This window comes from Trichoplusia ni, chromosome 6 (genome assembly GCF_003590095.1).
Source record: "Trichoplusia ni isolate ovarian cell line Hi5 chromosome 6, tn1, whole genome shotgun sequence".
NCBI classification, from domain to species: Eukaryota; Metazoa; Arthropoda; class Insecta; order Lepidoptera; family Noctuidae; genus Trichoplusia; species Trichoplusia ni.
In genome coordinates, this window is record NC_039483.1 from 3,200,955 (window position 1) to 3,221,710 (window position 20,756).

Below are 20,756 nucleotides of genomic sequence, written 5' to 3' on the forward strand. Positions count from 1 at the left end.
AGTCAGTATCATCCGAAAAGCATGTTTCTTTCTCTTTCTAGTTGAAAACCCTTATCTACATTCTCCACAAGTTATTTTTCCAGCCAACGTTATAACTAGGTGTGTCTTGCATTAACATATAAATTAACTAACATAATTTCCTTATAAAATTTACCATACGAAGAGAATTCTTACAATCATAACACAGCTTACAATCTAAAATTACCGAAAAAAATTGACAAAGGGGTGGGTTCCCCTCTCCCTGGCCAATTTAATGTGCACCGCTGTATTGATTCCCCTAGCATTCTTTCACACAGGCGCGGAGGAGAATCACCCTCCCCCCCTACTTCCGCCCCCCTCCCACGAACTTAGGATAAACTCGGATAAGACTTTTTTGGGATATGGTCACTGCTTTTTTATGTCTAGATACCGTATCTTTACTGTGTATTCGGCAGGTGTTTTGAATTTAAGAAAGGAACGTTCGAAATTTAATTTGGAATTGGAAAATGGAATGCAATTTTTTGTTCATTTTTTTTTTCGAAGTCTGTCTTTGTTTGTGATAGGTAATAGGAATCGAATTTCGAACTTTTTCAAATTCGAATATAGAAACATAAAGAAGTCTGCGTTGTGTTTTGTGTCGATTCTGTTTTGTGTTTACAAGTTCTTTTTGCATTTCAAATCTTTTGTTTACCTAAGACACCTTAAAACGACATCATAAATAATATTCTCGTGCAATGTATAATTTAAAAGAGTAAATATAATAATATTACAAACCTGAAATTACATTCTGTAATATAAACAAAATGCTAGTTCTGTCGCCAAATAAATCTATGTACTCACAGCAGGCAAACGCAACAGGTCTCATTGCAGCCATGCAAATTTAACTCAGCCTACAGCAAACTTGCAACAACTTTAAATTCACTTTGTTACCGTATTCAACATGTTCCATTTAATATTAAAATATCTGCGTATAATTACATTCTGTGAACATTTAACTTAAAGAAGAATAAGACTAGATTAAACGGTAGAAAATGTGTCATAAGAACCAACTATGAAAAACTAAACGTCGCGTCGTGTAATTCCAATAAAACCATTTAAAATCCCAGTTCAGAATAACGAACATTCGAAACAGAATACCAAAACAAAAGCTGTTCAACTAAACCCGTTCATAAAACAAATTTCCCCAAGTGCGAAAACCGACGTTCGAAATTCGAATAAATAAAAAAATATGAACAACATAAGCCTTTACTCGGTTCATGATAAACTCGTATCAAACGGCGGCCAGCGCCAAAACTAGCGATCAACAAAAACAAGAGCGCAGCGCAACAGGTATACCAACTTCACAGCCTAACAAAAACCAACACAAAACTCCGCACCGAGTCCCGGCATGAAAATTCTCTTACTCGAATTTATCTAGTCTGTGGCAAATTCCACAGTTGACACAGAAGCATACGCACATAGAAAACTGTTCACAAAATAACAGTTGTTAAATATTTAAGCTTGGCTTAGAGTTATTCTGTGACAGTGCATTCCATACGTTCGAAATTTAAATTCAAACAGGTGTATATTTGGTTGCGGGATTTGAATGTAAAATTCGAATTCAAATTCTTTCTGTGATTTGCAATTTTTTTATCGATTTTCAGCCATTTTCTTTTGTCTTACATCATAATTTCCGTATTGACGTTTTGTACGTTTCTGTGTCAGATTCATTCGTTTGTTTGTTACGTCAATGGTTTGAATTAAGAGCTATGTCGTCATGCTGTCGTATAGTTTTATTAGACTCTTTTTAATGTCCGTTAACCCGTACAATGGCGGGCGGTTGGCACAGGCGCGACCGAACTTCCCGCCTATTGAATTTTCGCCTACAAAGGAAAGTTTTCAGGAAACGTACCGGGTTACTCTACTCGACTGTTTTATATTTTAGTTCAACTTTCTCAAATTGTTTAACGGATAGTGTGTTTCAATTAAAGTTTCGCTTCAATAACGGCTCTGTTGTTCCACATGTAAAATTCGACACAATTTCGTATCGACATTCTGATTTCAAATAGTGCATCGAACGTTGTTGTAAATATAAATTTTTAAATTAATTTAATAAATAATAATAAAATCGAGCAGTGCAGGCCACCAACGAAAACCGTTGGAAACTAATTAAAAACATCAATTCCCTGCGCCACGCTACGGGGGAATATTTCAAACGCACGCACACACACGCACGCCCCACCCCCATGCACACACACACGCCCAAGACGCACACAACAGTTAAAAATAAGTCCCGGGCCATATCCGCGTGAGAGAATGGTCCCGACACTGGTGCGCGGGGAAACACAGTATCTGATAGAAACGGGGTCACCACTATTTACTAGGGGTAGATACCGGAATGATATTTTATTAAATTGATAAGAGGGTGGTTGCATGTGTGCACCAAGTAGATATCTTAATAACTAATGTGGGAAGAAAAATAACGTCTTATTATCGAGCACTTGTTATGAATTGTAAAGTATTTTATTTTATATTTCGACATGGTTTATTGTTACTGCCGATTTTATTATCAACAAAATATTGTTTGATTGTCAGATTACCTTTCGAAATCGCATTATTCGTCTATTAGTCCGTGTCTAATTGTAGTTCAATCCAAGGCATCGCAATTGAATTGTTGTCAAACAAAATTTCAATCAATATTTAAATATAATTCGTGTAAGAGTATCAGATGTAGGGTGTTAGTGCTCAGCAGTTGCCCAGTTCTAGAACTTATCCGCGGGGAGACGGGGATAGGGCTGCGTCTTAAGGCGGAGCGGGACGGAGCTCAAACCGAGTTATCGTAAATTGATCTGGGAAGGGTGGCGGGCGCGGCGGCCCCAAATTTGACAGCCATGGAAATTGGCGGGAAACGTTATTGGTCGCCGATTCGAATTTTTTAATTCTTGTACTATTTTGTCTGTTCGAATTTCGAAATTGGGATTGCGAATTCGAATACAATTTTCGAATGATCGATGAGCGTTCAGCTGTTTTGGTTTTCAAATGCGAGGTGTCGCCGACGCGGTTGACATGTAGACGTGGGCTAAGGCGATACTTGAGTGTGTACACGTAATCCTCGAAATCAATACGGTACACGTGTCTTCAGGCGATGCCCCAATACAGGTGATCTCATTACGCGCACAGATTGTTCCCACTCTCCCGCCATGCCCGCACAGAAGACATTCACGCTGAGAAAATTTAAATTTCACATCGTCTATGCGCACTTCGTTATGCGAAATTAGAAATTACAATTTATGTGAATCAAGAATTGGCTACATAACTCGCAACTGGGTCACGTAGGTCAGGGATGCTGAATGGTGATTTAGTATTTATTTATTTTCAAGCTTTATTATTATTTTTATCGCGACACCGGACGACCTCGGTCGGTTCGTAACAATGTATAGGTTTAGCGAAATACCCCTTTGTGTCTTAGATGATCCCGGCTCACGTACAAGCGGCCTCATAAAAGCTTGCACACACCAACATCTTAATAACAGAATCGGAACGCTTCGAGCGATTTTTAAAATAAGAATATCATAACTGGCCACCAAGGGGTGCACGAGGGAGGGGGGGTGGATTTCGGAAGAACGTTCGCACCCCCCTCAAGTTTTTAAAATAAGAAAATTTCGGTGGAGCGTGATATTTTTAAAATAAGAACCTCTTTCGTGGCATATTCCGTGGAGAGAGATTTTAAAATAAGAATAGTTTCGCGATACCCCCCGGCCCCCCGTTCGTCTGGAGTTTGAAATAAGAATTCGGGGGCAGATTCGGGGGGTTCGGGCATATTCGGGGGGTGTCGGGCGCACTTGATGAGGATCCGAGGTTTTTCGTAGAATTTCGTTAGCTCCTCCGGAGGCCATTGACCGGCGGGTTCGATACTTCGATGAATGTTATAGTAATTGAAAAGGAGTTTAACGTTTTTATTTTGCTTTGGGTGTCGCTTCGGTTTTCGAAGACACTCGTAGCTCGGAAACGAGACTTAATGAAATTTTAGTTCCTGCGACGAGTCGGCGATCTTTACTAAATCAAATTAGGTTTTGACCTCAGTTGAAAATGGGACTTTAATGCTTTGTAACACCTAATTAAAAGAAAAAACAAGGGCAGCTTTCTGTTCTATAGACATCCTAAAGATGATTTTATTTCAAAATTTGTTTGAGAACATTTTGCCGGTTCGTCGGAAAACGTTCGGCGTAAGGCAACTTTATGGTCGGTCGAATGAGAATTAATATGTCCGCCGAATATTGGCTTTTATGAACTTGGAACTTTGGAACGACGGACTATATTCACGGTGCCGGAGTTATGTTAAAGCCGTTTACGTAACGTTATTGGGAAATCCGGGCTTTATTCTGAATCCCGTAGTATAACAGTATGGGTTTTTATTTACGTACATTTTTGGTCTCTGTAGAGACATTTTGATGTACCTACTTAGATGACATTTGTACTCGAATATACTTATTTTAAGTAATAGTAGTAAGTACGTAGTTGTTTTGTGTAGGTTTTACTTGATTTTTAAAAAGAACAGGAACAGAGTGGAAACAAAAAAATAAAAATGAAATTTTCAGGGTAGCTTCAAATCCAATGACACTGTAATTTAAAACTATAAAAACGTATGGACCATTTTGATAATTTAAATGGCCAATTAAAAATTAAAAACGTCTATTTCGATTTTTTAGATCTATTTATTATTTATTCAAGGATTATTTTTTAAAACAATTTTATTATTTTGTGTACAGGGTTGTCGTCTGTGTGCCATGGCGGAGTGCTCGTTCGCGCGGTGTCAACAGGAACGTCGCACCATACGCAAGGAGCTGCAACGCTGGACTAAGAACATGGTCTACATACTGGGTAAGTTGTACCACATCATGGTCTAGCCCACTGCTGGGGAATAGTCTGAGAAAAAGGTCCTAAAAAGCTTCTGCTAGGTGATTTCAGAGTAAAGCGAAGACAGATTTTCTCGTCGGTTTTCACATGTCCGGTTTGTTGGAAACGAAATACAACGAAAGCGTATTGAAAGCTGATAATAACTGATATTTAAAGCAAACAGTATGTTTGACAACCCTACTTTTCATTTAATTTATAATGTTTATTTGTTTAAAATGAACTTGAAAAAGGAAAAAAAATGAAAGTGAAATTACTTAAATTTAAACTTCGTAAGAAAAGTTAAGTTTAAAATTCGAAACCATTTTAATTTTCGAAATTCAAATGAATCGTTTCATGTACTAGAAAGTATAGAAGAATAACATTTTATCAAGCTATAAATCACCTTTTTTAATAAAATGTATGAACCTAATTAGTCTAAAATGCACAAAGATGGAAAACCACTACAACTTATAAAAGCGTAGCTAAAAAGCAACATGTTAAAATAATCCGTACAGAAGCACTTAATTTCACCTAAATACTTCACGAAAGTACTGAAATGACTTTCCCATTTATATTAAAATACCGTTTTCTATTTACCAAAACGTGAGCATCGAAAACCCGCTTATCTTTCATACAAACGCCATGCAGTTACAGTGTTAGTTCATTCAAATTTCATACAACTTGTATGAATTTTGTTTGTTTGTTTAGCGGCCTTATTGCGATTCTAGTTTTAGGATTAAAAACCAACTTTTGCTGAGTTTAGAGAGGTTTCCACACTTTTGTGTGCCCTGAGGTAGGTTGGTTCTAAATTGTTTTTCTTTTTTTTTAGTAAATGTTATTTTTTGTTGAAATTAAAATTGTTTTTTGTTTTTGGGATGTCTGTTTTATAATTTTTCGAATTATTTAGGGTTTTTAAAAGCCTTTTTCGTTGATACTTAGGTATAAGTTTTCCGGTAATTTTTAAAAAAAATATTTTTGAATAAGTGTAATTACTACAATTATTGATGCTTGCTTACTTTTGTTTTAAGACAAAAAATAAAACAACACACTTTCTTGCAGCAGTCGGATAGAAAAAGAACATTCATTGACCAACGACAATAAAGGAAAACCATCGACAATTTTCCATAGACAATGTGTAACCAAATACGTGTTCTTTCTCGCTCGCACCCATTATATACAGGATGTTTAATTAAACCTATATTATCGATTGTTCATATCTTGGGACAATAAAAGGATGCTGGGTAGCCGTGACCGATATATTATTGACTAGATCTTACTGTGTGTCTGTCTGTCAAAACAATTGATTTGAATGAAAATGATGGCAAGACGGAAATGAGTAAAAATGTGTAGAATTCCTGTTTTCAATGTTTATTTATGGAGATGAATTTCTTCTTTTTAGGTAGAACATATTATTATCGTAGCCAAATACGATTTTTTGTTTTGATTGGTTAGATGTATCTATCTACTATTTTGCTGAGTTAATCTGGCCTTCCGGAGAAAATTTTGGGAACTAAATTTTGAAGTGGTTATTTTTACTTATCTTTGAAAGCTACGCAAAAATATAAAACTATGGTTTTGTATTTATGTGTAATTAAAAAAAGGCGGTGGTGTGGTGATTATTTTTGTGGTGACTGTTAAGCTAGTCTAAGCAATAATAACTTTCAAATATCAAAGTTTGATTTCTTGAAGGGTATAAATTTACCATAAGATTAGGACAAAAGGTAAAATCACCAATGGTGATTACCAACTATCTTAACCACATATCAATATTTACACACTTAACCCTTCCCTGACAAAAAATCGAAATAAACTTACAAACACTAATCACCATTCTTATCACAGTGGTGATTACTGCTCGGTGACTAGTTTTGGGTTAGAGATAAGGCGCTCGACGGTATCACCTACCTAATTCTACACGTGGTTATAGAGGCCAAGAGCGGTGCAGCGATCGATCCACAATGACCGCACGAGTGACATCATTAAATGTTTTAACTGAGGATTAAAGATGACATTTTTTTTGCTATAATATCAATTTAAATATTTTGTTTTGTAATTTGTTAAGCAAAATACTTGACATTATATGGAACGTTGCGAAATGAAAATTGGAGCTTAGTTTGAGACAGGATATCGCTAAACAGTCGATACGTTAGTGGCTATATGTTATGGAAACTTTTGAAGAAATAACATATACCCAACGTGTTAACAGTAATTTACGAAGAATTTGTAAATTTCCACTTAGCGAATGTCAAAGTTGTCGCTGAAAAGTGACATGTTCAAAGAACCTTTAAAAAAATTATTTGGCTGCCGAAGAGGAAGCAATTATAATCAACTGTTAAGTAATGGCTTGCAAACAGATGTTAATATTCTTATAGTTAGTGAGTGTTAAAACACATGTGTATGCATTTTAATTGTTGTCTAGTTTAAATTGCAGACGTGATTGCTATTTGTATTTAAAATGCTGCACGCTGACGAATCTAAAACGATCACATAGACCAAAATATTATTTTCTGCAACATCATAATTCTACGTGATTACGATGTAATATAATATGTTTATCGAACAACACCGATCTAAACACAAATAATGACATTTGAAATATTCAGATATTCAGTATAAAATTGTTATCTCCGTAATAATCGAATATCATCTGCGACCATTGTAGCGGCGTGCATCGGCCGCGGCTGCGCGCATGCGCCCTGCTGCTCTCTGCCAAACAACCTGTTGCAACCGGGACGGCGTGCACTAATGCAACTTCTCTCCCCGCAATCAGAGGCTAAATTATTCAATACCTCGTCTCCAACAACGGCTAACGTATCCTAAATACTAAAAACTCATTTTTAACCCTCAACCCCAAGTGCATACAAAGTTTTAACGCGAGAAACGTAACGCCGAACCCAAAATTTAAATTTCTCGATCGTCTTGTAGTAAAGTGCGTCGCGTCTTAAGAACAAGACGACGTAGTGAAGTGCTGTGAATTGATAATAGGTGCTTTTTAATACTAGTATTTTGTAACTGTTAAATACTTTGCTGGCTTTAAATAGTATAATATTAGTGTAGTTTAAAAAAAAAAGTTTTGCAAAGTTATCGGGAAAGTTGATTGAAGTATCGTAAGAGTTTTTTGGTTTCGGGACTGTAATTCGGTTGTGCCAGTAATTGCAGTCGGTGCAGAAGTTTGGCGTCTGGGAGCGTGGAGTTGGCATTCACAAGCAACAAGTGTTCGTCTGATGCCTTCCCCGGTAAATGTGGCACTGTTACGAGTTTGCATGCCCGCTGTGCCGGGATTACGTAGCGTACTACCCCGTGAATTCGGGATTTTCGTTGTTCCTATTTGTTGATTTGCTGGCAGTGTTGATTCAACACGTTCGTGCTTTTCCACCGGTTTTGCAGCAGTTTTAAATTTGCTGTGCTTTTTTTTGTGCACGAAATTTTTTTTCGCTTAAATGGGTGCGGCTTTCTTTTGTTTTAGCCGGGTGCCTACGTCACTCGCCATCTTAGGTCGACAAAAAAGTGTCATGGCGTCTTAGATAAAAGAAGTGTTCCGATCTAGTTCCAAAGATTCTCGGAAACGGGACTTATCTGTTGCGCTTGCTGCCCTACAATAATTTAAAATGGTTTTTAATTAGAGCTTTAAATGTCATGTCATATTATTTTATGTCAATTAAGGATGTTTTTTTTGTAATATAAGTAGCGGCGTATCATTGTTCCCTTATAGAGCTTTGACTAAATAAGGCAGAGCTGCGAACAAGTTTCTAGATGTTTAATTACGATGTTACACTAAGCCGGGAAGGTACGTTTGTCGGTTGCATTTATACTTTAAGTTGTATAAGAGTTATGAGTACCTTGGTACTTGGAAAAGAATATTCAATTCATTCATGTTAATTAAATTTTAGACCATGACTACAAATATCCTGAACTATAAGCTTCAGGTACAAAAGAAAAACATTTTTAAACGAGTAATGCGAATATTTTCCCTTTTCAACGAATTTCGCACAAAAAATCTATATTTTTAAATTGGTAACCCAAATCTGTTGTTACCGTACAACGGCATTTAAAAACAATTTCGGATTGTTTGTAACTGACAACCCCTTGCGGTTCAGTGGTTAAATACGTGGGATTCGATCCTGTTCCCGACAGACGTGGGTTCGGGTTTTCAATAAAAATATTATTTACGAATGTTATCATAAAGAGATTGGCATGTTGACGATGAATATTTTGGTTGCCTTTTATTGTTTTCGATGTGTTTAATGATAAAGATGATATTATTATAGATATGATCTAGAAAAAAAATAATACCTTGAGACTAAAAAAACGTAATAGTGCAATACAAATATCTACATAATACTAATATACTCAAATGTGAAATAAAAAAACAAAAAAAACGCAATGAAATACTACTTATAAAACTCAAACAACAATTTAAAAACTTATTACAAAGTAAAAACACGTGATATCAAAGAAATATTTGGTAAAAATAAACAAATTCTTAATTCAAAAACATCTCTAATTGACTTACATTCGAACGAACGAACTTTCGGAGTTCAAAAATACAGATGACGTCACAAACTCGTAAGGATTCTTACAAACGTTCTAATTTCAATTATGGAATAATTGAAAATGGAAGAATGGAAAGGTCGTTAACCTTCCATGGCCTAGTGATAACGAAACTTATTTTCAAATTTAGAACGAACGAAAGATGTAAAAGTTTGTACAAAATGTATAAAATACTTTGTATAACACGTTTGTTTTCTACGTTTTGTATAACAACGTCCTACATTTGATATTTCCTTAGTTTTACATCAATAAGCAATTAATTTCAGAGCGTCTACGACAAGAGGTCGTTCACCTCTGTTTAGGAGAGCAACGAACGATAGCTTTAATTGGGGCATCCGAAAATAAACCTTATATCTGAGAGGTTACAATAGGAAATCAAATGGCATGTTTTCGATAGTCTGAAAAGACAATTCAAGAATTTTGTTATTGGATAGACGATTAGAAAGATCTGATGTTCTTTTTTTTTTTATTTGTTTTTTACCTTTAATTGATGTTGTTCTTGTTATTAGGACATAATTATATTAATTGATTGTTCTATTAGGTACGTTCACCTTTTTAAAGGATAACTTAATGATTTATACTTGTTTCATGATTACTATATTACTGTAAATGATTTTTCTTCGTATTAATTACAAGAACATAAAAAAGGAAAGAGAAGCTTTGCGCTGTAGATTCAATCAATATAAGATCAAATTTTACTGTCAATAAAAATCTTCCGAAACTTTTAATTTCTTTACAGAAATACTTACAAACTGCTAAAATGATTACAAGTTGTAATCATTTAAGCAGTTTCATATAAATATTTGCAGTAAGGTTGTAATTTACAGCTTATCAAAAGTACCAACATAAGCTTTCGAAATGTATTAAAATAATGACATTAAAGCAATAAACTAAAACATGTTTCTCGTCCTAGAGCAAACGCAAAACAATTACTATCATAATGGCTGGTCAGTCTGCACGCTGCCTCTTCATAGCTTTGCCCACATTTTTGGACAAAGATGTCGGTTTACTAGATGCGACAATGTCAACTGAGTTAGCCAAAATGAAGTAAAGGGAAGATAGGCGGTTGTTCTATTTAAATGTCGAATTTGTCCGAAAATTGGTAAAGCTAAACTAAAAATATAAAAAAATGCTAGTGAAGTCATGAAAGTTCGCGCTCGAGATAAAAAAAAAATGGTAAAAAAAAGCTCAATTTTAACCTGAGTGAAAAATTGTAGTTTTGTTTTTCTGTCAAATTTGAATCATACTGGATCAGGACTGATAACAATGGTATAAAGAGGCTTAAATCTAGCCTATTCGAGTAACTAGCGCTAATTTAGTTTATTTCCAATAATACTATGTAACCGCATAAGTGAATCATCACAGGTTAAGCTATGCTTGACGCGGTTGGTCCGTAGATGGGTGACCATCTTTGTCATAATGAGTTCCTCCGTGTTTCAGAAGGCACGTTAAATTGTGGGTCCCGGCTGTTATTCCTACATCTTTGACAGTCGTTACAAGTATTCAGAAGCTAGAAAAGTCTGACAAGCAGTCTAACCAAGGGGTATCGTGTAACCAGGTAACTGGGTTGAGGAGGTCAGATAGGCAGTCGCTCCTTGTAAAACACTGGTACTTAGCTGAAACCGGTTGGACTAGTAGCCGATCCCAACATAGTTGGGAAAAGGCTAGGCCAATGATGACTATGTAACTCTCATCTCGACATTACACCAACAGAACTAGACTAGAACCAACAGCTTCAGCGCCAAATTCTAGTTGCAGACACAAAACAGCTTCCTAACTCCTCACTGTCTTAATTCTAACTAACCCATTTACAAACCCAACTACAATTCAGCCACTTCCATAGAATCTTATCCGCGGTAGTTACTGACAAAAACGCGGAAAGGTACAGAGGCTGTTGTTATTAAAACATTATGACGGTAATTGGTCAATTATGTCCTCATTAGCACTTTAAAGGTCTAAGCTGTCGCGTTTCTAACTTTATAGGGAAGATACTGACGTTTTATATGGTCTTATAGACCTATCTGAGGATCCATCGTCATCGGTTAAAGGAATTTGTAATTGTGGGAGCGAAATGGAGAATAGCACCGTGTAGAGTGTTGTCTCTTTTCTTTAACTGCTATAATAGCTGTTTTAAGAGATGTCGGCAGTTTCTCTAAGTTTTTGTCATTATTTTTTAAATTAGTTTGAATTGGTCACATGCTGTAGTTTAGAGATGCAAGAAGAAAAGTGGTAAACTTAACGGTAGGCTGTTTTATGCTAGTACTAAATTAATACAGTTGGTGTTGACATAGGATGATGTATATGAACCAAATATCCTACTATTTGTTAGTAGATGGGCGACAATTTTGGGATAGAATTGTTAATGTTTAATGGAGAGAAAGGAATTAGTCTTTTGATTTTTACATGATAATCTTGATTAAATTAATTTATTTATCAAAATCTGGTTCATATTTTTTTATTATTCTTCTGTATTTCTCAGCCAAATAGATTGAGGAGATGAGCGAACCTTGAGAAAAAGCTTAGCAGACAATCAGAAACTTACATTATTTTGAGTTCAAAATCAACCAAAAACTTTCGACATGCAACTGTTGAATTCAAATGTGGACAGAACAACGCCTGTCGACAGGAACAAAATAATATTTTCATGAAAAACAAAACATATTGTTTTCATCGCAATTCAGTTCGTGAGTGTGTCAAGGTGACTTTTGATATGCCCCATATTTTGTTACTGGGCTAACGGTCAACATTTGAAAAAGGAATAGTTTTTTCCATGTTTTGGTTTCGGAACGTTCCCGTTTTAAATGACTGCATTCGATTTTTAAAGTGTGTTTTATCGATTCAATAATCGAAGATTGTCTTTATATCTTTATTTTAAACTTATATTTGCTTTATACTTGCTATTTTAACAAAATACGGTTTCCTTCTGTCAAAACCCTTCAAAACAAAGTAAAATAGAAGATACACATTTGCAGTAAAAGCTTTACGAGAAAATCAATTCCAAATATCATTTCAAAGTAATTGCATCTAAAGGGCCTCCAACTCCAAATTTTCCAAAAAAAACCCACCATTTTCTTTACACAAATTGACACTAAACAACAAACGAAACATAACAATAAAAATAACGAAACGTATCAGTGAGCTCGTTCATCGGACTAATTGAAACAATACGTTCTTTAGATACGATCGCACATACATACACACGAAGGTCGGTTGTAACTTACGATTGAATTAGTAATGGTTAAAACTTTGAACTGTATGGTAGAGATCTATTAAAAGTATGCAACTCGGTTAAATTGTTCCGGTTATATTTTGCATTTGATAAAATAGGAAGGAAAGGAAGTTATGATTCTCAGCTATGAGGGAAATATTGAAAACAGAGAGGGTATGGGCAGCTCATAAAGAAATTCATAGAAAAATATGAGAAGATGATGAAATAATCGGGTAATTACGAGTCAGATTCTCGACTGAGGGCTTATTATAAGTAAGCTAAATAAAAATTGTCACCCATCAAGTTGTATGCCGTCAATTGTAACTTAACCTATTTTGATTATTGATTTGTGAAAATTTCAACTTATTGGTTATCCCAGTGATATCCCATGACACAAGGATTAAACTTCTTAATGATGGAGTCGTTTTTTTGATCAGGCTTGCATTTTTGCTCTTTATTACAAATCAGGAGTAACTTCGAAGTCTTTTTGGCATTTGAGTACGTTTCCGAGTATCAAAATGACAAGTTTTCTACTGCGTAGCATTATATTACAGTTGCATACAGATTCAATTATACAGATAAAGAACAAAGCGAAATAGCAAAAAAAATGGTCAAAATGTAATAAAGTGGCCAGTTTTCAATGTCAATTTCGTCTTACCAACATTTGCCAAAAAAATAGTCACACAAGCCCCCGATTGTCATAAAACTGTTCTGGAACACAACAAAAGACTTTTTTATCCATTCCGTCGCAGATTTAAACCTTCCTTTACTTTCGCTAGACAACGCCTGAATTTCAGCCCGACGGCTAAGATGCCTTCACAATTTTTGCATATCTAATGACACTGTTTCTCTCAAATGCTTGGAGATAGGGGTAAGATGGTGGATATAACCTCAAGCTTCCCCCAGATGGTAGAATATTTCCCCTTTAGTTCATTTATAGAAAAAGTTTTAAAGGGCTAATATTTTCCCATATTGTTGATCTAGACTATTTTCATATCTTTAAACATATGAAAATTGTTCTAATCACTATCTCAGATTACCTAACTCTTGCCAGAAAAGTCACAAACGAATTTTACGAGGCATTAACGTCAAACAGGCGACTTTCGACCCTATTCCAATAAATGCAACTGCAAAAATCGCGAGCATACCGCGTAACTAATTTTTTGATGCTACGTTCATCATAGTAACAGCGCCATCTCTACGAATTCCAACAAAATTTTTCACTGAACCATTTTCTTATAAGAACTCACACACAACGATATTCCTATGCATTCTACACACACACCCACAACCCTCTATACAATCGAACGCACCCACACGCCGAAGAAAAAAACGATAAAAAAGTGCACACAGACACAACTTTCGTGTACACACACTAGACAAGGATAGAAAATTCTATGAAAAAAAATTAGAAACACTTTTTTGAGATTTTTGGAGGTTTCAGTTATAATATGATGAATGTAAGATGTCATTTGGATTAAAACAAAGTGTAAGATAAGTAAGTAGAACTGAAATGCACAAGGTTCATACAAGCGCGGGGCACGCACACAGGCGCACGTGTGCAGACGGCGCTGCATCTGTCTCTGTAGTGGTGTGTAGTGCGACCGAACGTTCTTGAGCGTTCCGCGTTTCTGTGGAACAAAATGCTTGGATTGAAATTCGAGTGATTATACAAGTGAGTTTGTGTCCAGACAATGGATACCTCGAAAGATGTGTGTTTACAATACTTTGGTGAGGATCAATTTTAAGTTTCCTTTTAATTTATTAAAAAATATAGTGTTTTAAGTTAAAATTAGTGTAATTTCACAATATTATTTACTATTTCCAAGATATAAATTTAAAAATAATACGTTTACGTTCGGAAATCATTTGAGTCTCGATTTAGTCACACATTTCGACATTTTATTTTTATTTTCGGCGATTTTTTTAACATTTAGTATTGTGACAACCGCGGATCAAGACGTGGCGAGCGCGCCAGGCTGGTCGCAGTAAATACAAGGTAATGGCTAAGTACGCACGCCGTCTAGTACGGTGTGCGCGCTCGGTGCAGTCCCGCCTATGCACAACCGGTGGAGCGTCGCATTTCCGTTCCCGGCACACAACAGGACCACAACACGCGACTTAACCGCTAAAAACCTCCGAAAAATAAACAAAAAAATCTAAAAAAAAATTTGACCACAGACTATATTTTATAAAAATAAAAAAAAATATTCATATCATCGCGTAGTGGCTTCGACAAAAACAAAACAAAATCTAAGAAAAATATTTTGGGATTTAGTGAGTTTTTTCCAAATTCGTCGTATTTAAGTGCGGTACATTGCTGAAATGCAAAACACATATCACATGGAAACTTAGGACCCGAACTATATTTTTTATTTACTATTAAATAAGTAATAGAAGGAATATTTTTGTGTAAAGTGACAACCGTGATGTGTTACAATATATTATGCTGTGACAGTGTTGTAGCTGTGAAGTACGGCTGAATGGATTCGTGATTACATGCCGCGGTGACGCCGATTTGTTATTGCGACTTTTTTTCTTTTTTTTACAAAAATTACTACCGAAGTGTCAAACTGGACGGAAGAGGATCCGGCCACCTCTGACGCATGTGAGTACTCAACAAAACAAAGAGATTTTATTAATTTTTCAAAGTCAGTCCTACGTGCCCTTAATCTTGCGTTCTCCTTGACTAAAAGTGGTGGTAGTGTGCGTGCGGTGCATATGTAAACGCACGCGTAACGGTCGCTGTGTGCGTAGGGTTCACGCACATTTTTTTGTGTTTTCTTACGAACCCCCCTCCATTCTCCCCACCTATACTCGTTATCGTTTATCTGTCCCACTCTTTTTCTATGACTACGTCGTTTTACATTGCTACGGTGTACCGGTGTGCGTGAATTGCACGTGTGTGCGTTAATAAATTGCAACCTATATTTTGATCGAAGGCCAATGACGGCATAGAGAAAACGATTCTATTTTCAAATTTCTATTAGATTTCGAATTTTAAATGATTCTAGAATGCGTTCTTTTGTTGAAAACATTCGAATTTCGAACTTTTTGGCAGTTAATTAGGTTATAAAAATATAAATTTCTTTTTTATTTTCCTATCATTTAAAACTTTTTTTTAGCTTACATTTAATTGAATAAGGTTATTAAACAATTAGGGATTGGTTTATTAGTGAATTAATTGGATTATAATGGGTGCTACGAAGCTCTACGCGGGATCGTAGGCTAAAATAATGCCGACGGAACTTTATGAGGAGCGCTCATGATACTTTTTTTTAACTTAATTAAATTAAATTAAACATTTATTGATTTATTATTGATTTATATTATACAATAATTATAAAAATGTTTTAGAATTTGATATTTAAATCATAATTTTGGTTATAAGAAGAATTCCATATTTGACATAATTGTCTTCATCCCTAATTATTTTTGCTTAGGCTCACTAAATAATATAAATGAAGAAAAAATAGCTAAGCATTTTTTTTTCTTATTGATGGTAGGACTTTAAGTAACAAAACAACCCATACAATTAAATTAAATTTAAAATGATTACTTTTAGTCATTTCATCTATTTATCATTCCAGAGAATATTACTTACTCCATTTCTTCACGTAAATTGATATATTTGACTGAAAAATATATTTAAAAATCATAAAACAAACAGACCATGTAACTAAAACTACCTATGCTGATATACTCTCAAAAGCCCAAGTTATAATGCAGTTATTGTGAAATATATTTATGTTTAAAAATCGGAACACCCTTATCAATTGTATAAAACAGTCGCGTTATTTATAAATAAAAATAAGGTCGTCTGCATTCAGGAAATGCTATACTTGTGTATGCATTGACAGTTGACACAAACATATGACCTATATATTAAAAACAATGCTTCAAGTGTCCTTGTATCTTTGAAATGTCCAACGAATATATAATTTCAGCGTTTTCAATAAAATTGAATAAAGGGCAAACAATAATTTGATATAATACTCTGACTCCACTTTGTATTCAGAGCTTTTTTGTACTTAATAAAGGAAACCAATACAATTTCAAGTTCATGTAATAAAAATCTAATTATAAATAAACTACTGAATCGACAAATACAACCCCAACATTCCAAATTCAAAAAATCGAACACAAAATCGCAAACTCACAAAAACATTCTCAAATCAAATAAATCATTCCAATTTCGAATTCTATCACAATAAACCGTCAAAAATTCATTAAAAGAATACGAAAGTCAAGTTCGCGCCCTTCAATTACGACATCGGTCCTTGCGCGCGCGCTCGGCCAAGGCAAGCGGTATGCGCGGGCGACTGTCAATGTTACTACATAACCTACAACCGCCTGATTGCCCGCCATCTTGCTTCAAGACTCGTTTGAAGGCTACGCATGCCTGATGTCTTAGTTTTAACTATGTTTCTAATAGTTTATCTATGTATTTAGAGGTTGAGGTAACTTTTTTTATAGTGTCGATTTTTTTGGTGTGTCATTTTGATACTTTCGACATTATAACATTATAATACGATCATTTTTCTTTTAATAACTATGTTTGTATGTAAGCTTTTAGCTTAAATTCTGACGCATCAAATTTTTGACCTTTTTCTAGATCAACATGTAATTTTGACATTTTAAGCCTTTGAAATCGAATCTGATTATAATCAAGTGAAAATTTTGGTTAAAAAAGAAGAAAATACAGTTACAAACTTTTTAGGTCTAGAATTATGCAAGTAACTAGCGGACGTGGCGTATTTAGGTGCGCCAGCGCAGCGGCCAAGGCGAAAGTCGCGCTTGCACAATCTACTGACGTCTAAACTAATTTGACGATAGATGGCGCTACTTACAGATGCAACTAGACTAAGTTTCGGTCTAGATTTCTATTTATGACTGTTGGACTGGATCAAGTTTAATTATACCTTTAGTATGTCTTAGGAATTTTCTGATTTCTGATTTGTGTTACTAAAATGTTTAGTTAGTTAGTTTTATTTAATGGCTAACTATTTTAGTCTAGTTATAAACAGATACGATTAGAGCTTGATAACGTATGACATAAATCTTATCGCCTTACACAGTTTGCGTCATTGCAATTTATAATGGCGATATAAATCAAAATAGAAGGTTACAGTAAAAACATTTTTATTTAGAATAATAATAAATAACACTCTCCGTTAATAATTTCTTATTTAGGCTTAAACATTCTTATTTCAAACATAACACAGTCACAACAATTTAAATTACAAACTAAAACTGTCAAATTTGAATTCCATTCTAATTTAAAATACGTTCCAAATAGAACAGACTTAAAATATAATTTAACAATATCGTTATTACATTCAACCAGTACTTTGAAACGTTCAATGTCAACGGAGCCAGTATCGCGACGCCATTTTGGATTTATTCCCAACTCTGATATTTAATAAACTCCTGCGCAGCTTGCAGCGGGCTGTTGATATAAAATGACAGTTCTGTTAGATTATATTGACCCGAAACTGTTTAGCTATAGAAAATTATTTTATTTAATAGTTTTATAGACCGTTATAAAAACAGTTAAACTTTAAAAGCTTAACAGTTCACTTTAATCGTTATTCGGCACAGTTATGCATGTATTATTTCAGCTTAGTCAGTTTCTCGCAATTTTCTGGTTTCTCAAAAACTCTTTAAAAAAATCTTAAATCTAAAGATAGATAACAAACAATCCATTTGGACTTAATAAATCTGCGAAGACATTAAATTCAATAATCAAATTCGAAAAAAAAACATTAAATAATAATGAATTCAGAAAAAAAATATAGTTCATTGTCAAAATTACATCCTTTAGATCCTAAAGAGGCCTAAGAGTGTCGAAATAAATATTTTAAAAGACCAAATAACCTCAACGAAACGAAAATCCAGACTTGCGGGCCGAACCGACCCCGCCTCAGACAATAAAACCAGAAAAATAAAATCAAAAACTCAAAATGGGGTCATACAGGCCGACTCATGTTTTTTTCTTCACTCATTCGATTTGTCTGGAGGCCGGGGCTCATTGTTTTTTTCCGTCTTGCTAACAGATGTGTTCGTATTTCATTACGTTCTTTTAATTTTTGCGAAAGCTTTTTTTGGCACTTTTTGAAGGTTATGTCTGATGTCTGGATCGTTTTTGAAGTTTTTTGAATGCTTCGTACAGTCTTGGACTGTGTAAAATTGTAAATGAAACGGCTTGGACATTATTTTGGCCACACTGTACAGAAACATAGCTTTTCTTGCTGTATTTGTCTTTAATATGCAGAAAATGTTGCATGTTACATCTGGTAAAAAGGAAATTTCTTTAATTTGACATTAAATCTTGGGGAAATCAATAGAGGAACAGATTAAGGACATAAATTTGCTAGAAACAATTGAAAAATAACTAGTGTTCTACGAACTGTTTGGAGCTTCCTGTTAAGATTTAGGGAGCAAGCCGTTGCATCATTTAAACGAACAATCATCATACAAATTATTTAACCAAGTGGACTAGACTACCTTTAATAATTGCGAATTTAACAATAAACAAGCATGACCAAACACTAAATTGACCATACATACATTTTAAATACATATTATATCCACCTGCGTACCTTGCTTTTTAAATTCTGACAAGACTAGACACAAAAGTCCTGCAAAAAAACCTAGATATTTCTTATATCATTGTCTTCAAGAGCAAAACAGGTCTAGTTTAGCTTACACGAGATGGCCGACTTCCTGTCAGTGATTTACAGTCAAGTTCCGCAAAACTGTCTTTTAAAAAAGGTTTTTTGACTTTTCACAAAATCGTTTCGCATCATATTACTAGCGCTTTTGGGCTTCTGCGACGGATATCAGCACTTATAAGTCTTCAGTTTATTGTGGACAGTGCGTCCTTTGTTACTTAAAAAACAATGGTTTTAGGGATTTCTAGTTAAAAACTGGAAGTATTTCGAAAATGGTGTGGAAAATACCAATATTTGTGCGTGTTTTAAATCCTTTTAATTACCACGAAATTGGTAATAAAATCATTTTAGTATCTTATTGACGTAAATACATTAAATATGGAGATAACAATACTAATTGTTTTGAATTTTTATAGTTTATTACTGATAGGTTATTGCATAGAACCTTTTTAAGTATCAGGCTCCTTTAATACTTAAAAACTAATAGCTATCCCATCATACACAATAGTATCTAACAACTAATAACACAATAATCAATAAAACATTAAAAACAAAAAAAGAACACAAGCATTCAAAGTTCAAATTCGAATCGCCATTCGAACATTCGATTTTCAAAGCCATCTAAACGTTCGGAATTTAAACACTGAAATCCGTTAGCGTCCATTTCGACTGGTTTGGCCCGACTAGGGTAGCACCTGCCTGGCTCGGCCTAGTGTCCGCAACACTCGCAACCTAGATAGTTGCGCACGACCATGGCACTACGTAGATTTATTTTAATTGCATTATATTTACTGTTCGTCCTTGTTTTTGATCATGAATGTAAATTGTTTGGAGTGAACAGAAACAGACAGGCTAAACACTATTGAATATCTTTTCAATATTTTTTTTCATGTTTCCTTTTTTTATTTCATGTAAAAAGTTTTCTGTTGCTTCCAGATAGGTTATTCCCAATTTAAATGCTTTTAAGCTTTATGATTTTTTTAATTAACCATGCTACAATTCTGCTTTATATGTATTTTATAGTTAGGACTTATCTAATTGGTGTTTCTAAAAAAATACGAAAGTCTCTCTCTCTTCAGAATTACAATAACATCTTGTACAACAATAAACAACAACCATTTTAAGACTTAAGGTGTAATGAATAAAGTACATTTTTATTTAAAAGAGAATGTTTAACCAAAACCAAGCTCGGCGCTTTATAAAATGATAGCCAGTTACTGTATTTTCTAAAACTTGTCTACCTGTAACGGGTTTTTCACCGCAATGCCTTGTAACCATCGAATGGTTAGCTTGCAAATTATAACTGCGACCAAAAGTAGAAGGAACCTTTAAAATAGTTAAGTTTATAAACTGTGTTACTTATTTAGTAAAATTATGTTTATTATTTAGTTTTTAAAAAGGTGAAACAAAAGAAAATGCTATTTTTAGATGTTGTCATCCAAATGGTTCAATAAAGGTTAGTTTTAACA

At 34.6% G+C, this 20,756-nt stretch overlaps 1 protein-coding gene across 2 annotated transcripts in view; it reads left to right on the top strand.

The window, feature by feature from the left end:
• The window catches only part of LOC113494979 (mushroom body large-type Kenyon cell-specific protein 1), a 172,826-nt gene that overhangs the window by 45,369 nt on the left and 106,701 nt on the right, over positions 1-20,756 (top strand). The window contains exon 2 of one of the 2 annotated variants that reach the window (XM_026873531.1): positions 4,728-4,839. In XM_026873531.1, the coding sequence (XP_026729332.1) occupies positions 4,746-4,839 (94 nt within the window). In that variant the 5' untranslated portion in view covers positions 4,728-4,745. Of the gene's footprint in view, positions 1-4,727; positions 4,840-14,828; positions 15,222-20,756 lie in introns of those variants that run through there. The other variant, XM_026873532.1, reaches the window with a different exon arrangement.